The sequence below is a fragment of the Chiroxiphia lanceolata genome, chromosome 1, assembly GCF_009829145.1.
Source record: "Chiroxiphia lanceolata isolate bChiLan1 chromosome 1, bChiLan1.pri, whole genome shotgun sequence".
In the NCBI taxonomy this organism is placed as follows: domain Eukaryota; kingdom Metazoa; phylum Chordata; class Aves; order Passeriformes; family Pipridae; genus Chiroxiphia; species Chiroxiphia lanceolata.
In genome coordinates this window covers 84,855,278-84,874,068 of record NC_045637.1, presented here as the reverse complement: position 1 = coordinate 84,874,068, position 18,791 = coordinate 84,855,278, and the positions used below count along the sequence as shown (strand labels likewise).

The 18,791-nt window shown below is 38.9% G+C and overlaps 1 protein-coding gene across 1 annotated transcript in view; it reads right to left on the bottom strand.

Moving 5' to 3' along the window:
- The window catches only part of PHLPP1 (PH domain and leucine rich repeat protein phosphatase 1), a 133,701-nt gene that overhangs the window by 55,593 nt on the left and 59,317 nt on the right, over window positions 1-18,791 (bottom strand). Inside the window, exons 2-3 of the mRNA XM_032699398.1 lie at window positions 5,019-5,215; window positions 2,905-3,030 (exon numbers count right to left, since the gene is read on the bottom strand). Coding sequence (XP_032555289.1) covers window positions 2,905-3,030; window positions 5,019-5,215 — 323 coding nt within the window. The remainder of the gene's footprint in view (window positions 1-2,904; window positions 3,031-5,018; window positions 5,216-18,791) is intronic.

Sequence of the window (18,791 nt, the reverse complement as noted above, 5' to 3'; positions counted from 1 at the left end):
CAGTATTTGTGCAATAATTCCAGTCTGTCCTGAAAACAGGAGTTCTGTTCACCTCAGAACACACACATACAAGAAAACTAATTCTAATATCTATTCAAAAATTCCTTCCAAAAATTGACTGGGGCAGAGCATGAGAGATGTCTTGGCTATAATAGATTTCATCGTTAGAACGAATCTGACAACAGAAATGATGCCCATTTTTAATTAAATTGAAACTAAGCCTCTGCAAACATGAATTCAAATCTTCTTTAGCATACACATATTTATTGCAGGAGTGATGCATTAGGATTTGTCTCATTCTGAAACACCGCTAAAAAAGTCAACACTGCCAATATTCTGTGGGGGGGAAGACTGCAGAGCAAGCATTCTTTGCAAAGTCTCCTTTCAAGATGGAGCTTGTTATTTAAAAGTTGAAATAACATCATCTTCTAGCTCTTTTGAAGAATACAGAAGACAGATATGAATATTTTTTCATAGTTAAAAACTGAATTCAACAATTTTAATGAAATATTTTACCAGGGATTTCCTTCTGCATTAAAATTTATAATTAAAGCTTTCATTACACTAGTAAGTATCAGAACCCTCAGTTTCCAGTAGCACACATCGGGAACATGAAGGACTGCAGAAAAACTACCCCTGAACATAAGTTAGCACAAATGTTACTTTCAAAACAAGTGCCATTAAACAACATCTATATTTAAAATACAGTCTTAAATATTCATAACAACTCACAAAGGTGCAAGTACTATATACAAAACCAGAACTAAAGAAGAATCTGTAGGCATCATGTGACCTAACCCCTAATGAGCAACCAGAAGCTCATTGTTTGAGAGTCATATCATCTCCCTTCCTAAATTTGCTCGCCTTTAGAAACACAGTGCTTTACACAGTATTTTCTTGGTTAGCAGTAATATTTTAACAGCTTTGAACTTGAGTAGTTTCTAAACACCTGAGGCAGAATACCTCATATAAATGTTGGGTTTTTTCCCAGCATGAGAATGTCAGCTTGCCTGAACTACAGAGCTGAAGATGAAACTTTTTCTCATTTACCTATACACGTAAATCAGACGGGTTGCACCTAACAACTAAGCACTTGGACACAAACAGCATCAGCTGGAGGACATTTGAGTTACTTTTGCAGCATTACTAGTTTACTTGTTTCTGTTCTTCAGAAACAGTGTTGCTGTGCAGCACTTCCCATAGGACTGCCTTGCATACTATCAATGCTTGTCTGTGTTTTTCAGTCTAAGGATAGAAACTCTAAACATCAAAAAAGCAATTTTTTTCCTCAAAGTACGTTTTACCAACTAAAAGAATAGCATAGCGAGTTTCTTCAGTTCTGATAGTCTGAAAAAACACTTGAAACTATGTATTTTCTTTCTACTCTTACATAAGAAAAATGGGAGGTTATCATGAGTGCATGGGGATATGTTCTCATGCTGGCTATCATCCCAATGCTGTTAGTCATTTGGGTGAACCAGAAAGAGAGAAGCACAGCATGGCACAGAACAAGCTTATGCTGCCAGTAATCAGAGGGGGTTTCTGGCCATTTTTCTCTGCTTCTGAAGTTCATTGTTTTCCCCTGTTTTCCTCACTCATTAGATTTCCCTTTCATTTATCTGATGTCAAACCCTCTTGAGATGAAAGGGCACTACTGTCCCAGAGAGAGCCACAAAGCAGCAAGAACTCAAAAACCTGACAGACCGTGCCTCACCGTCTCATAAAACATGCCTTGGGGATTTTTACCTTGAGGCTTAACAGACCTAAGCAGATACGCCTGAACAGCTTCTTTAAAAAGAATTTTAAAACTCACTAGAAAAAAAAACTTAAAAGACATTTTAAATGATGCCTGTGTCGGGAGGCGCATTCATTACTACTCAAAGAAAATCAAACCTCTTAAAAAAGACCACAGCTGAGGCTCTATCACTGGCAATAGGCTAGATAACACATTACTGAAATCTAAAAAGACAAAACAGATCTATAGTGTGACATGAATACCTCTAAGTATTACTACATAAAACTAAGTTGCTTTAACATACTAAAGAGCATGGACAGTCCTATCAAGTATAAAACTAAAGAACAGTTTAGGCCCAACTAGAAAACAAAAGAGAGAATGCTGACAGCACAGCAGAACTCACATGGTAAAAAAATATGAAAATATAAGGGTTCAAGATATGCCAGTTACTTTGGAGAGGATTTATCAAAAAGGTAGCAGGGATTAAGAGACAAAATGGTTAACTGCAAAAACAACCTTTCAACAACACAAAGTGGAACTGAAGAGTCAAATGAAATAATGCAGGCCTTAAATTCTCATAATAATTGTGCTCTAAGCACAGTATAAAAGTTGCTTTACAAAGATTTTAGTTAGTAACCTTTTTTCACTGACAGAAAATGATTCCTTATAGCTTATTTAAAAAAAAATAATAAAACTGAAGAGATTCAGCAACATTTCTAAGCAGGAAAAAAATTCTTAATTCTAGCAATTTAATATTTAGGTTCTGTGTGAGGAATGACTTCAAAAAAAATCTGACACTATTTTAGGTTTTAATAACACTGAAGTAAAGCTTTTTAAACTGAAATTTTGACAGTTATATTTATCATCCTTTTTGTTCTAATGATCTCACTAGATCCATCCAGCTGGGAAAAGACAGAAGAAGTTCAGCACAGCACTTTGCTTACACAACAGTGGTAGAAAGAAGTCTCAGTGTAAATGCAGAAAAATTCACCTCTCTACTGTTGTTACCAAGAGCTCTCAAATTGAGTAATTTTGTGCAACACTAACAGCAGCAACAGCAGTTCATGACAGTCAACCCAGAAGAGGGAATGTAAAGCTGCATGGAGAAGACTGAACTGAGGCAAACTCTATGAACATCCCTTTCAGGAAGGAGACAGGACTGTTCTCACCTTTGATGCTTGTCGCAGCCATCGCAGATATTCAGTGAAGTTATCAAAACAAATGTAGTAGGTCTGGCTTTGAGGTCCAGAGGAGCTAAATGCTAAACAGTGCTGGTGCTTTTTCACTTCTTCCACCTACAGCAGAAACACAAAACTGTCAGTCAACAATAATCAAAAGCCTCTTTGCAGAACTGCCCAGGGCAAAGTTAAAGTGTGCCCAAGAAGAGCTCATCAAGTAGAGCTGGACTAACAATCTCAAACACTCAAGCTGGATCTCGGCTGTCAAATCTTCACAAATCTACACAGGCAAGAAATGAGAACAGAAGGATAACAAAACTAAAGGAGAAAACCACCAAGAACGTCAACATTTTAATAGAGACTGAACATCATAAAAGGTTGGCCAGTGAAACACATCTAAGGCTGTTTTTATGCAACCTAAAAAAAATACAATTTATAGTTCTGGTTATTAAAAACAAGCTTAACAAAATGCTTCTCTTACAGCCCAATTAAATTCTTTGGCATTTCTCAACTTGCTAAAAAACACCCAGAATACATCATTCTGCTACCATACACGAGAAGTCCCACACAACTTATGGTCTTCATGTCTCAGCACAGCATTCTGGAAAGCCTTTGCAAACCAGGAAGTGTAGAGTATTTATGGGGTTGAGGAAGAATATTTTTTGAGCAATAATTTAAAAAACACTTAGTTCTGTGCCAAGCATCCTCCTCCCAAGCTTTGTCAGCAGAAGCCCTCAGTACATTTTTCTGAGCTTAATTATCCTTTTCTTTTAAAATTTGTTGTCAACTTTCTCCTTAACCGTCTGCATGTTTTACATCACATAAGGTATTTCTGTGCAAAAGCAACTTAGAAATTCCATGTTAAGCAATTAAAAAGAGTACACAACCTTTTCCCTTTTCAAATTCAAAAATACATATATTTTCCATCTCAAAGAGAGGGCCAATGGCAACCTGAATCCCATCCTCTCCAGCATCCTACAGCCAGGAATACAATTCACTGTCAGGAGTTCACACACTTGCTAAAAGAGGACAATGTCTCTGCTTCATTATCTCAAGGGAAGAGTTGAAGAATCATGTGAAGAATCATGAAAGGGGACAGGAAAAACAGCTCTTAGAAGGCAGCACTACTTTTCACATTGCTAGTATGGAATATTAATAAATCAACTCTAGTCTACATATATAATATTGTGAGGCTTGTTCCTCTCCCAATAACTCTTTAGAATTCAACTTATCTTTATGTGAAGTAAAGGAAGATTACTTCAGGTGTAAATTAATCCTCAAGCTAATGATTCTCTTCCCATTACCTTGGCTAAACAAGCCAAATAGTAGTGTCCTGAAACACTGTTTACATTGAAACAGTAATGTGATCTTACTGTCTTCACTACAGTTTCACAGCATCACAGCATGGTTAACGTGGGATCTGTAGAGGTCCTCTGCTCAAGCAGGGCCACCTACAGACAGTTGCCCATATGGTTTTTAAATATCTCCAGGGATCATGAAGAATTCATCACCCCTCTGGGTAACCTGTGTCAGTACTCAAGACACTGTCAGAGTGAAAAAAAATTTCCTTTTGTTCATTTGGGAACTCCTGAGTTTCAGATGTAATCAATCCGAAAAAAGGCCAGTTTCAGCTTTTCACAAGTAAAAATGTTTGTTGCTGTTACCTTACAACACACCAGTACTCATACAGTGCTGAACACCCAAAACTCCCCAATGTTCAAAATAAGCCCGCACCCTTACTGGTTAATTTTCAGACCTTAAGAGTAATGCAGCATGGATAAAACCTGGATGAGGAGGTGTGGCATAGATCATACACAACAGAGCTGCATGTATCCTTCAGCTGTGTGCTATTGCACATATAAAACACCTAACATTGCACACAAGAAAAAGAAATTGATTGTGCATCCATTACTTCATTGCTTTAATTCAAACATCCAAAATTGTTGAATATGACTGACCATAATCAAAAGTCACTCATATACTTTGAAACTCCCATTCACAGAAACAAGACTTTGAGGGGTCAGAATAATCCTAATTGAATTCAATCTTCTCTGCGTAAAGAGATAGGGGTTAACAAAGTAAATACATAAAATAAAATATCTTACTTTTCCACCAATTAAAGGGAGGACATGCATCTTTCCAGTCTGGCTTTCTTTTACTGATGAGACAATTAGGCATGTTCCACAAAGGATAGCTTGGCGTCTTGTCCATCTGTTGACTGGCAAATGTATTTTCCCTTTTCGAACATTGTACATTCCTGAGAGCTGAATCCGTTCGGAGCTGCCAATGCTGTGGGGCTTTCCTGAAATAGAAACAAAAGCAACCACTTAATCACAGAAAATCTTTGCCTCTCACTTCAAGTCATCCTGAGACTTTATCAGCAAATTTTCAGGTTACAAACTACAGCATGACAAATGAAACACAGCTTCAAAACCACACAAGCAGGTAATCTAATATCAGCTTCAGTACAGACTTCTTTCAGAGGGAGAGGTATATGACAGGTTGGTATCATGAAGTGCAGATCTCATTAAATAATCTGCAATAGTCACAGAAGTACCAATTAATGGTACCGGTCTTCTCTATGGAGAGAAATTAAATGTTCATTCACAACAGTAAGGAATTGGTTACTGCTGAGTTCACATTGCCTGCTTGGTAACTGCAGAAGGGGGTGATGTACTGCATGCTGAACTGTATCTTTTCACTTCCATGTCTCTTCTGGCTATACCTCAGGTTGTGGTTTGAATAGCTCCAATAGCTTCCCAAATAATTCAGTTCCTACTTTCCCCAGTCCACCCTGCTCAGTCCAAACCCCACAGCAGAGGTTGTACACTCAGCCACAATGTAAGCAGGTGCAACCTAGATGAAACCCTCAAAGACCCTGCTTTGGTCTGAGTAGAGCTTCAGAAAGCGTAAAGTTCTTTTGTCTGCATTACAATTAATTTACTATTTATAATAATTTAGATTATTAGCATAACTACCAATTAGGTCAAATCTGTTAAATTACTTTAAATGTCTCAGACTCTACTAATCTAACCTATTAATAAGATTCTACTCTATAGAAAAGCATCATGAGCAATGGCAACACAAAGACAAATATCTCTCATCTCTGCTCTAACAGAACCATGTTCTTTTAGGATGTAAACAGGAAGAAGCATAATTTATTCATTCTTATCTGAGGTATTTATCTATATCAGCTTACTCTATCAAACCCTAAACAGTCCAGCCCAGATCTGAATCATCCAAATATACTAAGTCTTTTGCAAACAGAGTCAAGAGCTAATCATGTTCAGGTTAAACCAGTTCAAATTTATGTATCAACACTGGTGTTGGTGAAACTTGCAGAGGTATCTCCCCTGGATAAACAAACCAAAGGCTATGTTAATTCCAAGTAGCTTCCCCATCACGATAAAAGATAAATCACCCATTTTCTTCCACTAACGCTTACCAAAATTCTTAAATACACAGAATTAATAACTAGTTAGGATTCCAGAAAAGCAGAGAGTTGATCCTATCTTCTAACGCTGGTATTTCAGACCAGTGCCAGCTGAACTCCAGCAGTGACAAGCACTGCACACTATTACTTCAACTTGCTATTATTCCTGCTTGCATGACAGCTCATTTGTCTCAATGAGTCTGCTCTTGCCTTCAAATTATCTACGGAAAGATAGAAGACACCTACCACATGCCCTACCCACTGCCATTCTCTCACCCCCCGCTTAGCCCGTGCCAATTTTTCTCCTTATCTTTAAAAGCAGCCTTCATGAATCTTCCTGCCAATTTAATGAGCTAACACTTGGCATAGTTACCCTCAAGCCTTGCTCTGCTCTAATAAACACTAGCATTTAGGCTACCGAAGTCTGCCAGTTTGGATCTGCAGGAACATTGCTGTTGCTTGAAGCTGAAAGACAAACTTTAATGCCCACAAGGTATCAACATCAAATACAAAAAGAGGTGCTCCAAGAAAGCAGTAATTTCACTGCCAAGCAAATTCATATCCAACCACAGGAGCTGTGGAAAAACTCTTTGCCCAACAGAATAGAGGGAAGTAGAAGACATCCATTCTGCAAAGCTACAAGATGACTGATAGGGAACACAAGTGAGTGAATTAGAGCAACTCAGCCTTAACAAATACAAAAGCTGAATCAAACATTACATTTGGAATATGAAACATTTGGTTCTTAACGTAACTGATAATTTAAGTAGCTTGTGCAGAACAATGGGTTTCGTGCCATAGAGCACTGATTAAAGAATTAACCACAGAGACACAATCAAATCTCTGTAATGAAGTAAAAAGTGCCTGGTAAATATTAATAGCACGGTTGTATAAGGAATAGTTGTCAGGGGTGTGGGCAGTTTCACCTCAAAAATTATGTTTTATGATCAACTTCCAGGGTCTGTTTCTGACTGTGCTAACTTCACTGGAAAAGCACAACCCACTGCTGACTGAATCCCTTAGGACTGCAAGGCATAATCTCAATCCATTGCATTTAGCATTTCAACATAGCCTAATGCAACTTTACCCATCCAGGAACAAAGGGCATAATTTGCACTTAATATGGACAGAACTGTGTCCTGGAAAACACCAAAGCTCCAAAGTTCTTCAGGATTGTGGTGGATAGCAGAGTACAAGCTCCAGCTGCAGCGCAGTAACCAAGAGGCTTGGTAGGAAACACAACAGCATTCTGGAGCAACTGAGAAGTAACATTACCCTGCCTAGCCTAGTGGTAAAACAACTACCACACCGGGTACTCACACTTCACAAAGGGTGCTGAGAAATTAATCTTGGAAAAAAGTTACAGGAGAAAAAGTCAGATGCCTGAGCAACCTGCTTTCTAGGACCAGACTCTTGAACTAGCTACATGAAGTTAGGCACAGCTGGACCTGTAAAACTACGCAAGAGTCTCTAAAAGGCAGTTCTTAAAATTTCATATAAATTCACAGAGGTTGTAAATCACAGTAACAATTATTATCATTAGTAAAGGTTTACTAGAAAAGCCAGAACAGAGCTATCACTAGAAGTAATCGTGAGTTTTCTCTCAAACTTCATATTTGATTGGAAAATTACTGGGATAAGAACCTATAGTTATTCCCACAGATATCCCAAAAAAAAATTAAAAAAAATTAAATAACTCCTTTAAACTCAAAGGAACCCTTCAAAGGATTTAAGGTGTTTTTTCCCAGAAAGTACTACACTTTGCTAAGTGAAAGCCAGAAGGTGCTTGATGAGAACATACTGGGATATATATACATAAAATACTGGGCCTATTTCATTAAAGCAAATGGCTTCTCTCTTCCTATTCTTGTCTACTTCGCTACATAACCAACCATCTGGTTGGACCAGATGATCTTTCAAGGTCCCTTCCAACCTATGCTCTTCCATGATTCTATAACTTGAAAAGCTCATGTTTAATATTGGATCACATGTTGTTGCCTGAGACGCAATCTGCTCACACATTCAGTTTTCTTCCTGCTAAAGGGTTGTAATAATTGGTATTTGATAGTATCACAGTGTTCCATTATCACGCAAGGGGGGGGGGGGAAAGAGTAAAAAGCCATTGGCTTATTTTGATTCTAAGCAGAGGTTATTTAAAGGACATTCCAACTAATTGCGGAACCAGATTCCTAAATCTGCAGAAGTTTTGCAGGTAACTATGCACAAAAGCTGTTTGAAAAGTAGCAGCCTTGCCTACTGAAAAATACCTTGGACAGACTGCAACTTTAAAGAGCTCGGATATTTGCTGCCAAGTGAGCATAAAAGCAGGAAAAGTTTAAATGACAGTGAGCTCTGTCACAGCAGAAGTAGGATGGGACTTGGAAAGTGTGAAGCGATCTAAGGCTGGCTGTTCCTCACTTCAGGGAGGAAAGCAGCAGGTGGCAGAGTCTCCTGCAAGAGGGCTCATCCCTGACAGGCTGGGAAGTGGAGGACAAGGGAAGGGCTCAGAACTGCACCTGCCTTTTCTATGACCTGGAAAATACTCAAATGAGAAGGCAAATGACCTTCTTCTTCCAAGTGTACAAGAGGGACGAGGGGCAATCTGGACTACACCAGAATTCCTTTAGGCTAAGAATCAAATAACTACAGCATCACCACCAAAAATCAGCTGGTTTTGAGGTAACCTGCCAGTGCCAGCACTGTTTCCAGTAAAAGCATCAGCAGTTCTGAAATTATGTTCCTCAATCTGCCTTACAGATCTCCCATTCAAGATTTAGAAGGTTGCATGAGATTCACATTCAGGTTTTTCTTCAGTTTTAACTAACCCTGAAGGGAGCAGATGAGTTTTCACAGGGGCCTGTGATAATCGTGCAGATAAAACGGTAATGATGATCCTTTGTGACTTGAAACAAATTTGAATCCTGCCAAAAACTTCAAATGTAATTATTGCTGCACTGATCAGAGTGGAAGTAAATATGCCAGAACATCTAGAAGAGTTGCATACCAGAAAATGTTTTTCAAACACTAAGCCCAACCAGAGCAGTTTGAATATTTTAGCAAGAAACCATAAAAAGATTATTTTTCATTTCTGTCAGGTCGCCAAGACTACAGCAACTCCTAAGCACCCCCACAACAGAACTTTTGTTCTGTGTGAGGCATTAGAGGAGATGCCTCAAGGAATTATAAGCAGACCACTCATTTGGCTATCTTGATATTCATGGTTGAATTCCTCTCAGTTTTTGCTTGTCTCGAGTCCTGGAGGGAAAGTAGTAGTACTCACAACAAGGACAGAAAAAAGCAAGGAATTTGACGGAAACAGCAGAACTGTCACTGGAACCACAAAACCTACCCTGTTTCATAGGAAGCACAGATGGGACATGAGTGATTTTTTCCACAATGTTAAAGAACTAAGACCTCACCACGAGCAGCCTGAGGAAGTTCCAGGTACGCAACATACAGACATCCCACCTAGTGCAAAGACTTAAAACCTTATTAAATGAATATCCACAGTCACTTGCTTTGGATTCTGGAGTAAAGCTCTTTATCCCAGCAATGGAAGACATATGGAATACATTACCATGAGAAGTTATAAAATACCAGCTCATTATGGGACATAAAAGTACTCGGGGAGAAAAAAAGTACTGCAGCTCTACGGCTGATTAAGTTGCAAGTACTCATTATTCCCCCGTTTGAAAAGTACAGCCAGTAAAGTCTGCCTCTAAAGAACAACTTAAGACATTACCAAAGTAAGAGCAGGGAAAAGTGTTGACATAAGAAACATGTTCACTTCTGTGCAGCGGGTCTTATTTTTATTACTAATATTGGTTTGATGGAATGAAAACTAAAAATTCCTTGCAATCTGCATGGTGCAGGCAGCCCTGCAGACTGCCCGCCCTGAGTTGTCTTGAGTATTCACCAGTGGTAAGAGAGGTTTAAGTTATTATTTAGTAGGAATACTGTCTTAAGTTCGAAACTTTTCAGAAGTGACTGAATAACTCCGAGTGCCTAATTTAGGGATGTATTTTTCCTGCTACAGCTGGTCAGCTACAGAGGTCGTCATCCCCATCTGCACACTGTCGGGCCCCTGGCCTGAGGCCAGCATTGCATCAGCCCTACCACATCAGCTGTTCTGCGCAAGCTGTCCTCGAGCCCTTTCAGACAAAACAGGCTGCTTTAGTTTCTTGCTTCTCTTTTTGAATGGGAGGCCTTAGGGACAGCTCACGGTGAGTAGTTCAGCATGGAGAGAAGAAGAATGGCACGTAGGGGCCAGAGCTGTGACACAGTGGCTGCTGCTAGAGAGGATGTGTAATGAAACCCACCCACGACTTTCAGCAAGTCATGTCAGAAATAAGATACTTCACACGCTAACATTCTGTGAATATCAATTCTTCTGTGCATTGGAGAAAAAGAACACCTACCATTTAATTTTTAAGATTTTGGTCTGAATCCACTTGGGAAAGCAGGGCTATTTCCTAGCTGGTCAGGTGAAACCAACATGGTGGGTTGGCAGCCCCTCGGTTCACACCTGAAGCACCGTATCCACCACCCCTCTGAACTGAAATCAGGAACACCTTGCCTGTGAACCAGCAAATTGAGACTCAGCACCAGTCCTGCCCTAAATGTAAGTGCAAGGAGGCCTCAATTAGCTCAAAACACTGAAAGCCCTTGAGTGTCTTTGCCCACCTTTTGGGAAACTGCCACAATAGCTGTTGCTGAACCCTTACTGCCAGATCATTCAGCAGATTTCAACTTTTGCTCAAGCCCTTTCACTGAATACAGATGAAGCTACTGCCTGTAATGTTTTTGAAGCTTCTCAGTCATGTAAGGCTGCTTCCCCTTTCATTCTTGTCAAACTAAGGACAGCGATGATGACTTCAGGCAAGGCCCAGTGCAATGAGATGTATAAAAATAAAGCAGCAAGTTGGATTTAAAAAGAAAAGGAAGGAGGGCAAAGGAAGCAGAAAAGCATAAGTAAAACCTCTGAAACTATTTTACTGCTCTCATTTTTATTTGAAACTATGAAGAAAACCTACTTACAGTTACATGCTTATTAGAAGTATTTTTCCTGGTGAAGGTCCACACTGTCATATTTTAAGAACAAAGGCACAGAATTAGCAGGTTTTATGTTTAACTAAGACCAAGGATTCACTTTGTAGTCTCTACCAGCAGGATGCTTTTGCAAAGGTAACAGACCAAGACAGATATATATATATATATATATATACACATGTCAATCAAAGTTTCACCTGGCAAACCATTCCAAAATCAGCAGTTGAATTTTTCGACTCAAACCTACTTAGACTCGTAAAGATGCCTGTAAGATTTAACACAAGGCTGCTGATAGATTCAGTACTGCTCTGTCAAAGAGAGACTCTGTCACCATTATGGTGTTCTTAAGGGCATGCAACTATTATCTTAGTTACACAGTTTACTCATACTCCTCATTTTGCTGCACTCTGTATTATATGGGCACTGGGGGAAGCTCTGAAGCAGTTAGGTTTCTTTTAGGAATTAGCAGTTCAAGCTCCACTATTTGAAGGCTGTTATCTTTCAACCTGAGAAACAAAAGCAGACCCCAAAGGTTGGATTTTACTAAACTATATTAACTTGTTTTTTTTTCTTGAAAGAAACATTCAGCATGAGACAAAACTGGCAAGAGTAGAAGACAGACAAGCCTTTAGTGTTTGTGAAACATGTTCCTTCTACTGTACAGGAAGATCATCCTTAAAAACAAGCATTATCTCTATATGATATGATACAATAAAACATAGTTTAATAGCAATTATCGTGTCTTCCACTTAAGAGTAAATCCTCACTGGAGGAAAGGTTTGTATGTATTTCATAATCCAGAAAATATCCCTCTTCCCCCACTGAGACAGAGTTCAACGTTTGTTCACTTGATCATTCGCTGTATCTTGTTCTCACATGATTCACCATTCTGCACACAGGAACCCTAAAATCATGGTATCAATACTTCAAAGAATATCACAGGCAAAATTTAACTAAAATTACTTTTCTGAAAAGCTTTTCTATCAAACATCACCTATAACCATAGAAAATTACTGCAATAACTTTACTGTCAAAAACTAAATATCAACTTACAATAAGCAAAAGCTTCGGAAAAAAAACCTAACAGTGATTCAGCAGAATTCAAGAGCCATTGTTAACCAGCACAACTCCTACACTAGGACAACTTAATAAGAGCAACAGGCTAAAGTAGGACACGCAGTGGTGGACAGGACACACTTGCAATTAAAAGCAAGCAAGCAAAGTGGAAATTCATCTGGATTACTATGCAGAGGAAGCAAACCCAAAGCCTTGGAATTAAATTGTTCTGATTGCAACAAGTGAACTCCAGATCTAGCTGTTCCAAGGTGTTTTGACAGATTTTACAGTTTAGCTTGTAGGAGCAAACCTCCAAAACACAGATTCAACCCCAACCAACTGAAAACCCACCTGTTTTTAAATTCTTCATTCCATATATCCCTACAGACCACTCCTGCACCTCACATTCAAACTCTGAGAGCTATGCATTTCCATTCAGCAGTTCACTTGTCTGCAGGAAATCCAAGCAAGTTAACATGCAAGCAGGTTTGTTTATTTCAGCAAAACAATGAGGCTCTCAAGGCACTCGGGATGTCTCAACTTCTGCTTGCAATGAACTACAATGGACTGTAGGCTGTTATGTCCAAACACTTAATTTTGAAGCTTGAAAAGGGAAGAGAGTCACCTGCTTTTCAGTAGGAAAACTTAATAGTAACTCTTATGGGAAAGCCCCATATGACACCTCTGTATGGAGAAATAACTGAAATATCCTGAAAATGAACCATCAAGAAAAAAATGTAATTTTCCTCCTGTGTTTTAAAGTTGTAAAGAGCTACAATATTGGTCAAGAGGCTTCCAGGAAGTATTCCTAAACCAACTTTCCCATCTTGAACTTAGGATTCATTTCAGGAAGCTACTGAATAAATTCATAGTGACATCATCTACCAAGTATTTTTGCTCAAAGTAAATTTAAAACAGAATTAGTCTTACACTGGGAAGATTTGTACTAGTATCTGATCAAATTCCTTACATATATTTCTTTAAAAGAATACTTTAGCAACACATTTCAAACTATCCCTTATTAAGATGGCCTCAAGAAACTCCACTTTCTGAACAGTTTTACAATTCTGTGCACTGATATTAAAAAGGTGAAAATGCAATAGATGAGGTCAAAAGCACTAGGCCTTACAAACTTGCCAGTAGTACCATGACTTGCATGACAGCATGCACAGCTTGGGTAGGATAGGACCCAATGAATGTTCAACTGATCTTTTCCCTTTCTTCCCAATTCAAACCCCATAAAGTACAGCTGAACAGAATGCTGGAGATGCACATTTATTTTTGTGAAGTCACGCAAAAATTGAATTCTACTTGTTATACTCCCGATGCACAATAAAGCCACAAGCACAGTAAAATCCCTTGCATCCCAAAGGATACTTACCCTATCTAAAGCAATTGCTGTATTGGCAAAAGCTCTGAGCTAACCAACTGTTTTAGGCGAAGCTGGAGTCTTGATGGAATTGAAGAGCAAAATTACGCTGATGACTCCACTGAAGTTAACAGCAACTTTCAGGTTTTATCAGTGTTAAATGCTCAACATGAGGCATGGCAATGGAAGCTCAAAATAACTACTTGAACGCACACTCCTCTGAGGAGGAAGAATAATAGCCCCTGGCAGAAGTTCGTCTGTTTGTCTTAGTACTATGACAGAAAGACAGAAATCCATGCTCCCTACCAGCAAAAATTGAGCAAATCTCCACACGCCCTTGCACATACCTGCCTTGCCCTGAGGATGGAAGATGTGGGTAGTCAAATGTTTAAAAAAGCTACAGAGGAACCCATATGCACGTTAGATCAAGAATTGTTTTGTATGAACTCCATACATAACCCAAATGTCATCTTTCAACGTATTCTAGACTAAAATTCCACCAACTGCAAGATGATAAAGCTATTTTGTGTGTTAAATGTATTTAAGTACAATGATTTTCTCCTTGCTCTTTCATGAGAAGAAACAAATCAGGTATTTTACATCTCTAAAAGCATGCAGTAATCTAAATCCTTGTTAAGGTAAAGCATTTTAAGTATGACACTTCTACAACAGTACCAGCACTGTACCAGCATTATTGTGTAGATCAAAATCTCATCTCAAGATTTATCACAGGACCCACCTGATAAGCAGCTTACATCAAAACAATTCTGTACAGTATTACAAGGCTATTACTAGCACATCTCAACCAGATCTAGTTTTAAAAAAATCACAAATAACTGATGTGGAACAATACCAAAATGTATAAGCTGAAATGTATATACTGAAACACATAAGCTGTCCAGTCAAGTGCCTCCAAAGCTTGAGGATAGCCTTGCAAAGAGAAGGCTATCCAGAATGCTGGATTTGGAATTGTCAACACCTACAATCAAAAGCCATAATACCTAATAAATAAAAAAGAGGAACTAGTAGGTAAGGATTGAGTGACTGCTTTAAGATGCACAAGGACAGAAAAATATAAAAGCCAGAAGAAATAGCACAAGCAATTAGTCAGAGAATTATCTGTCATTTAAAATTCAGCTTTATTAACATGAGATTTCCAAGCTATGGCTAGAAGGAATTCTGGCTGAGCAATCTCCTTATAAGTCAATCTTACTCCATGATATGAGCCAGTGTGTCCACAACTTGCAAGGTAAGCTTAGTTCATACACTTTATGTCTATACCTTGGTTGCTTTCCCCACATACCAGTAGTCAATATTTGTGCGTGCATATGATTTTATATAGTATGCTCACACAAACCTTTCTTTAAAAAAGTTAGTCGAAGCAATAACCTTTTTGGTTTGCAGCTTTGAGTTCAGTAAGTAGCACAGAGTACATATCCTCCAGTTGCCTCTTCTCCCCCGCCCCCCACTCTCTCCTACAACTCTGTAGTTAGAGACCGTTCCTCACTAAAACCGTAATAATTTTCACTTCTCTCTTATCAGCAAGAGCAGCTTCAAAGAATCACACAGAAACCTGGATGATGGAAAAGGAGAGACTGGATCTGCAGATACCCTTGGAAAGCTTCACTACCCTGATTTCTGCCTGTTTATAGTCATCCACCTCGTTTTTTTGTTAAAGAACACATACCCTTTGAGTCACTCTAAATCGACTTCTGTCATTCAAGTGTTTGCTTTTTTTAAATTTACATAACAAAGGTTGGATTATGCTAACATACATTAAACACGTATGTCAGCAGTAAAAGGCAACTTGTGTCAAAACTCTGTACTTCAGACTACATTTCGGGGGCGGAGGGAGGGGCAGACCAAGACAAAGGAAGGAAACCCGATTTTATAAAGTGTGAAGAAGGAAACAGTGGAGAGAGATGTATCATGAAGAAACATGAAAGGGAATGTTTTCCCAATGCCTTTCTACCCTTGGAAACAGGCAGAGAAGATTTATCGCATGCCCACAGATATCAGGTTTGACACAGTTTCTTGTCTTTTCTACCACAGAGACTAGAAGTAACTGGATAGCATATGGGAATTGTCTAGGAGTGCACGTCATATGGTTTTATTACAAAGGAGAGGAAAAAACCAGAAAAGATTGGCTTTTTCCATTCCCTTTTTAAATTAAATCAACCATCACACATCTGAGTCATCCCCAAACCCATCAGTTTTCTGTCCAAAGCAGTCCAAGGGTCTGTGAAAGGACAATCACAAGTGTTAGCTCATAAACCTGACTACACTCTAAGGTTTCTTGTTTGATGCTACACATCCCTGTAGGAAATATATTGAAAATTTCCACACTTGTAGCAAGTGGAGAAAAAGCCTGTACAAAAGTCCAGTTTTACAAGTACACAGCCTGATTTAAAGCTCCTGAAGCCTCAGGAAGTTATCTAGGAGAAATCAAAATAAGTTCATAAATTCAGCTTTGACAGGAAAGTGAGCGTGCTAAAAACAACCTCAGGAACTTGAAAATTCATCAGAGCACCACTTTAACTCTGGTTCGCGATAATTTTAGATAGGGATCCATAAATACCCACCATGAGTACTTTGTACAACACTAGTAGGATCAACCTGAAGCTGAGGCTACCTGTCAGAGCTTTCCCTCTCATTGAAAACACCCAGAAGAGTCTGAAGTGCAGACCTACCTATGAGAGGACCTCATCCCGAAAATTGAGCAGCTTCTTTACTGGCACTTGAATCCAAGTCCTCTCAAATGCCAAGACAGCAGTCCAGCTGGACAGTGTTCAGTGTAATACACAGCACAACTAAGTCCATTTAAGTATATTGATTGTGGCCAGACCATAACAGTATTTCATTTTTCTGCCATAGGAATGAATGCCTCTTCTACCTTTGGAAAAAATATCACAGCTATATAGAGACACAGTAGTTAAACTGTTTACTTTGAAGAAAGCAGAGTAAATGAAACTGTTCCACCATCCATCCTTGTCCAATACTAGCATCTAAAACCAAAACCACTCCCCTCCAATGCACATCACTTGAAAGTTCAGCACATCTTAATCTTATTAAAATTGTATTGAACCCTCCACCCTGTAATCACAGGAAAAACCTAAAATATGCAATATCTCATTTAAGAAGCCTCTCCATTTTGATTCACCCACTCTAGCTGACCAATTGTCTTAAGTGCCTGTGTCCTTACAGAGGAAGGGGTCATTTGTCTTTCTAAAAGCCCTTACACAGGTCAACTCCATGCAGAGGAATGCAAATGGTCTGGACTTTATGACCAAGTACCCTAATGGCAGAAATCCTCTCCTCCTATCTCACCAGACTGCTTCACTGAACTGAACAGAGAAGAGGAACAAGAAAATGTGGATCAAAATTCATTTGTCTCCCCTTTCCAGAGACCTACTGTGTGAGTGGACACAGCCATATGTCCACAATAAAGATCACTGCTAAAGTTCATCTCTCTACAACATACATGAAGCTTCACTGTCAGAAAAATGTCAGGAGAAGTCCGTGATGCTCTCTCATTCACAAACATTTGCAGGATTAAGTTTTAAAAGCATTTAGACAGATTTTGAAAGGAATCCTTCCCAAAATACTATCATCTTGATTCCTCTGCCCACTCACCCTCCTTTGAGGGAGAACTGAGACTCTTAAAGACTTTTTTTTTTGACACTATCTATTTACATTCCAAATATCTTCATCTCCATCTCAGCAAGAAAGGAAACGGTCAAGGATATATTATACTTGCAGCACTTTAATTTATAATATCAAAGAAACGAAAACTTGTTTGGTGAAATTTATTACTAGGAGCAAAACAGTAATTAAATTTAATGACGAACTGTTTACTTTGCACAAGGGAAGCACGTTGGGTAGAAAATGCCAAACACTGCCAACCTCCAAATTGATATCATTCTATTATACTTCAGATCAGTACAACTCATATTGTTGATGTTTTGGATTTTTTTTTAAATGCAAGTTTCATATACAGTATTTCTACCTTAATGGATCTAATAAGAAACCCTAATTTCTAGGTGTTTTAATTAGTAGATGATTTCTAGATAGCTGGACAGATCAAATTTGGCTACATAAGGACAATGAGGCTTAAACTGAAACACCATAAAATTATTCAATGTAATGTTTTTTATGAAAAATAGTCAAATCATAGAATATGCTGAGTTGGAAAGGACACATCAAGATCATCAAGTCCAACTCTTGGCCCTGCACAGGACATCCCAAGCATCACACCATGTGCCTGAGAGTGTTGTCCAAACACTTCTTAACTCAGGCTTGGTGCTGTGACCACTTCCCTGGGGACCCTCTTCAGTGCCCAACCACCCTCTGAGAGAAGAACCTTTTCCTGATATCCAACCCAAACCTCCCTTGACTCAGTTTCATGTCATTCCTTGTACCCTGTCACTGGTCAGGAGAGTGTAGAGCACAGTACCTGCCCCTCCACTTATGAAGAAAGCCATCAGCTTTATTTTCTCCTATATTTCCTTCATATTCTGCATATGCACAAACCTAAAAATGAAGGATATATTCTTGAAAACAGCTTCTCTTAAATCTTAAGCAAAACTAAGCAGGAATAGTAGAAAATACTTAAGTTGATACATTGGCTAGCATAGAAAGTGTGAAGGTATACACAAGGAGACGGCACTCTAAGAAAGAATACTGCAAAAAGAGGAATCAGACATACTATTTTTATCAGCAGCAATTTAAATCAAGCCTGATGTTCAACAGCTGATGACACTCACAGCACTCTGCTGGATACAGGGGACTCATATAAGTCCCCAGAGTGGGTCCATTACTCTGCCCTCACTAACTTAAATTGTTGGTAAACACATCTCAGGGCATTAGGCAACAGGTCAAGTTTGTCGAACCCCCCCAACAATACTAGTTCACTAAATAAAATAGGGACCAGCTGCTCAGTCAGCTATTGCTGCCCAAATAGCTGAATTTGTG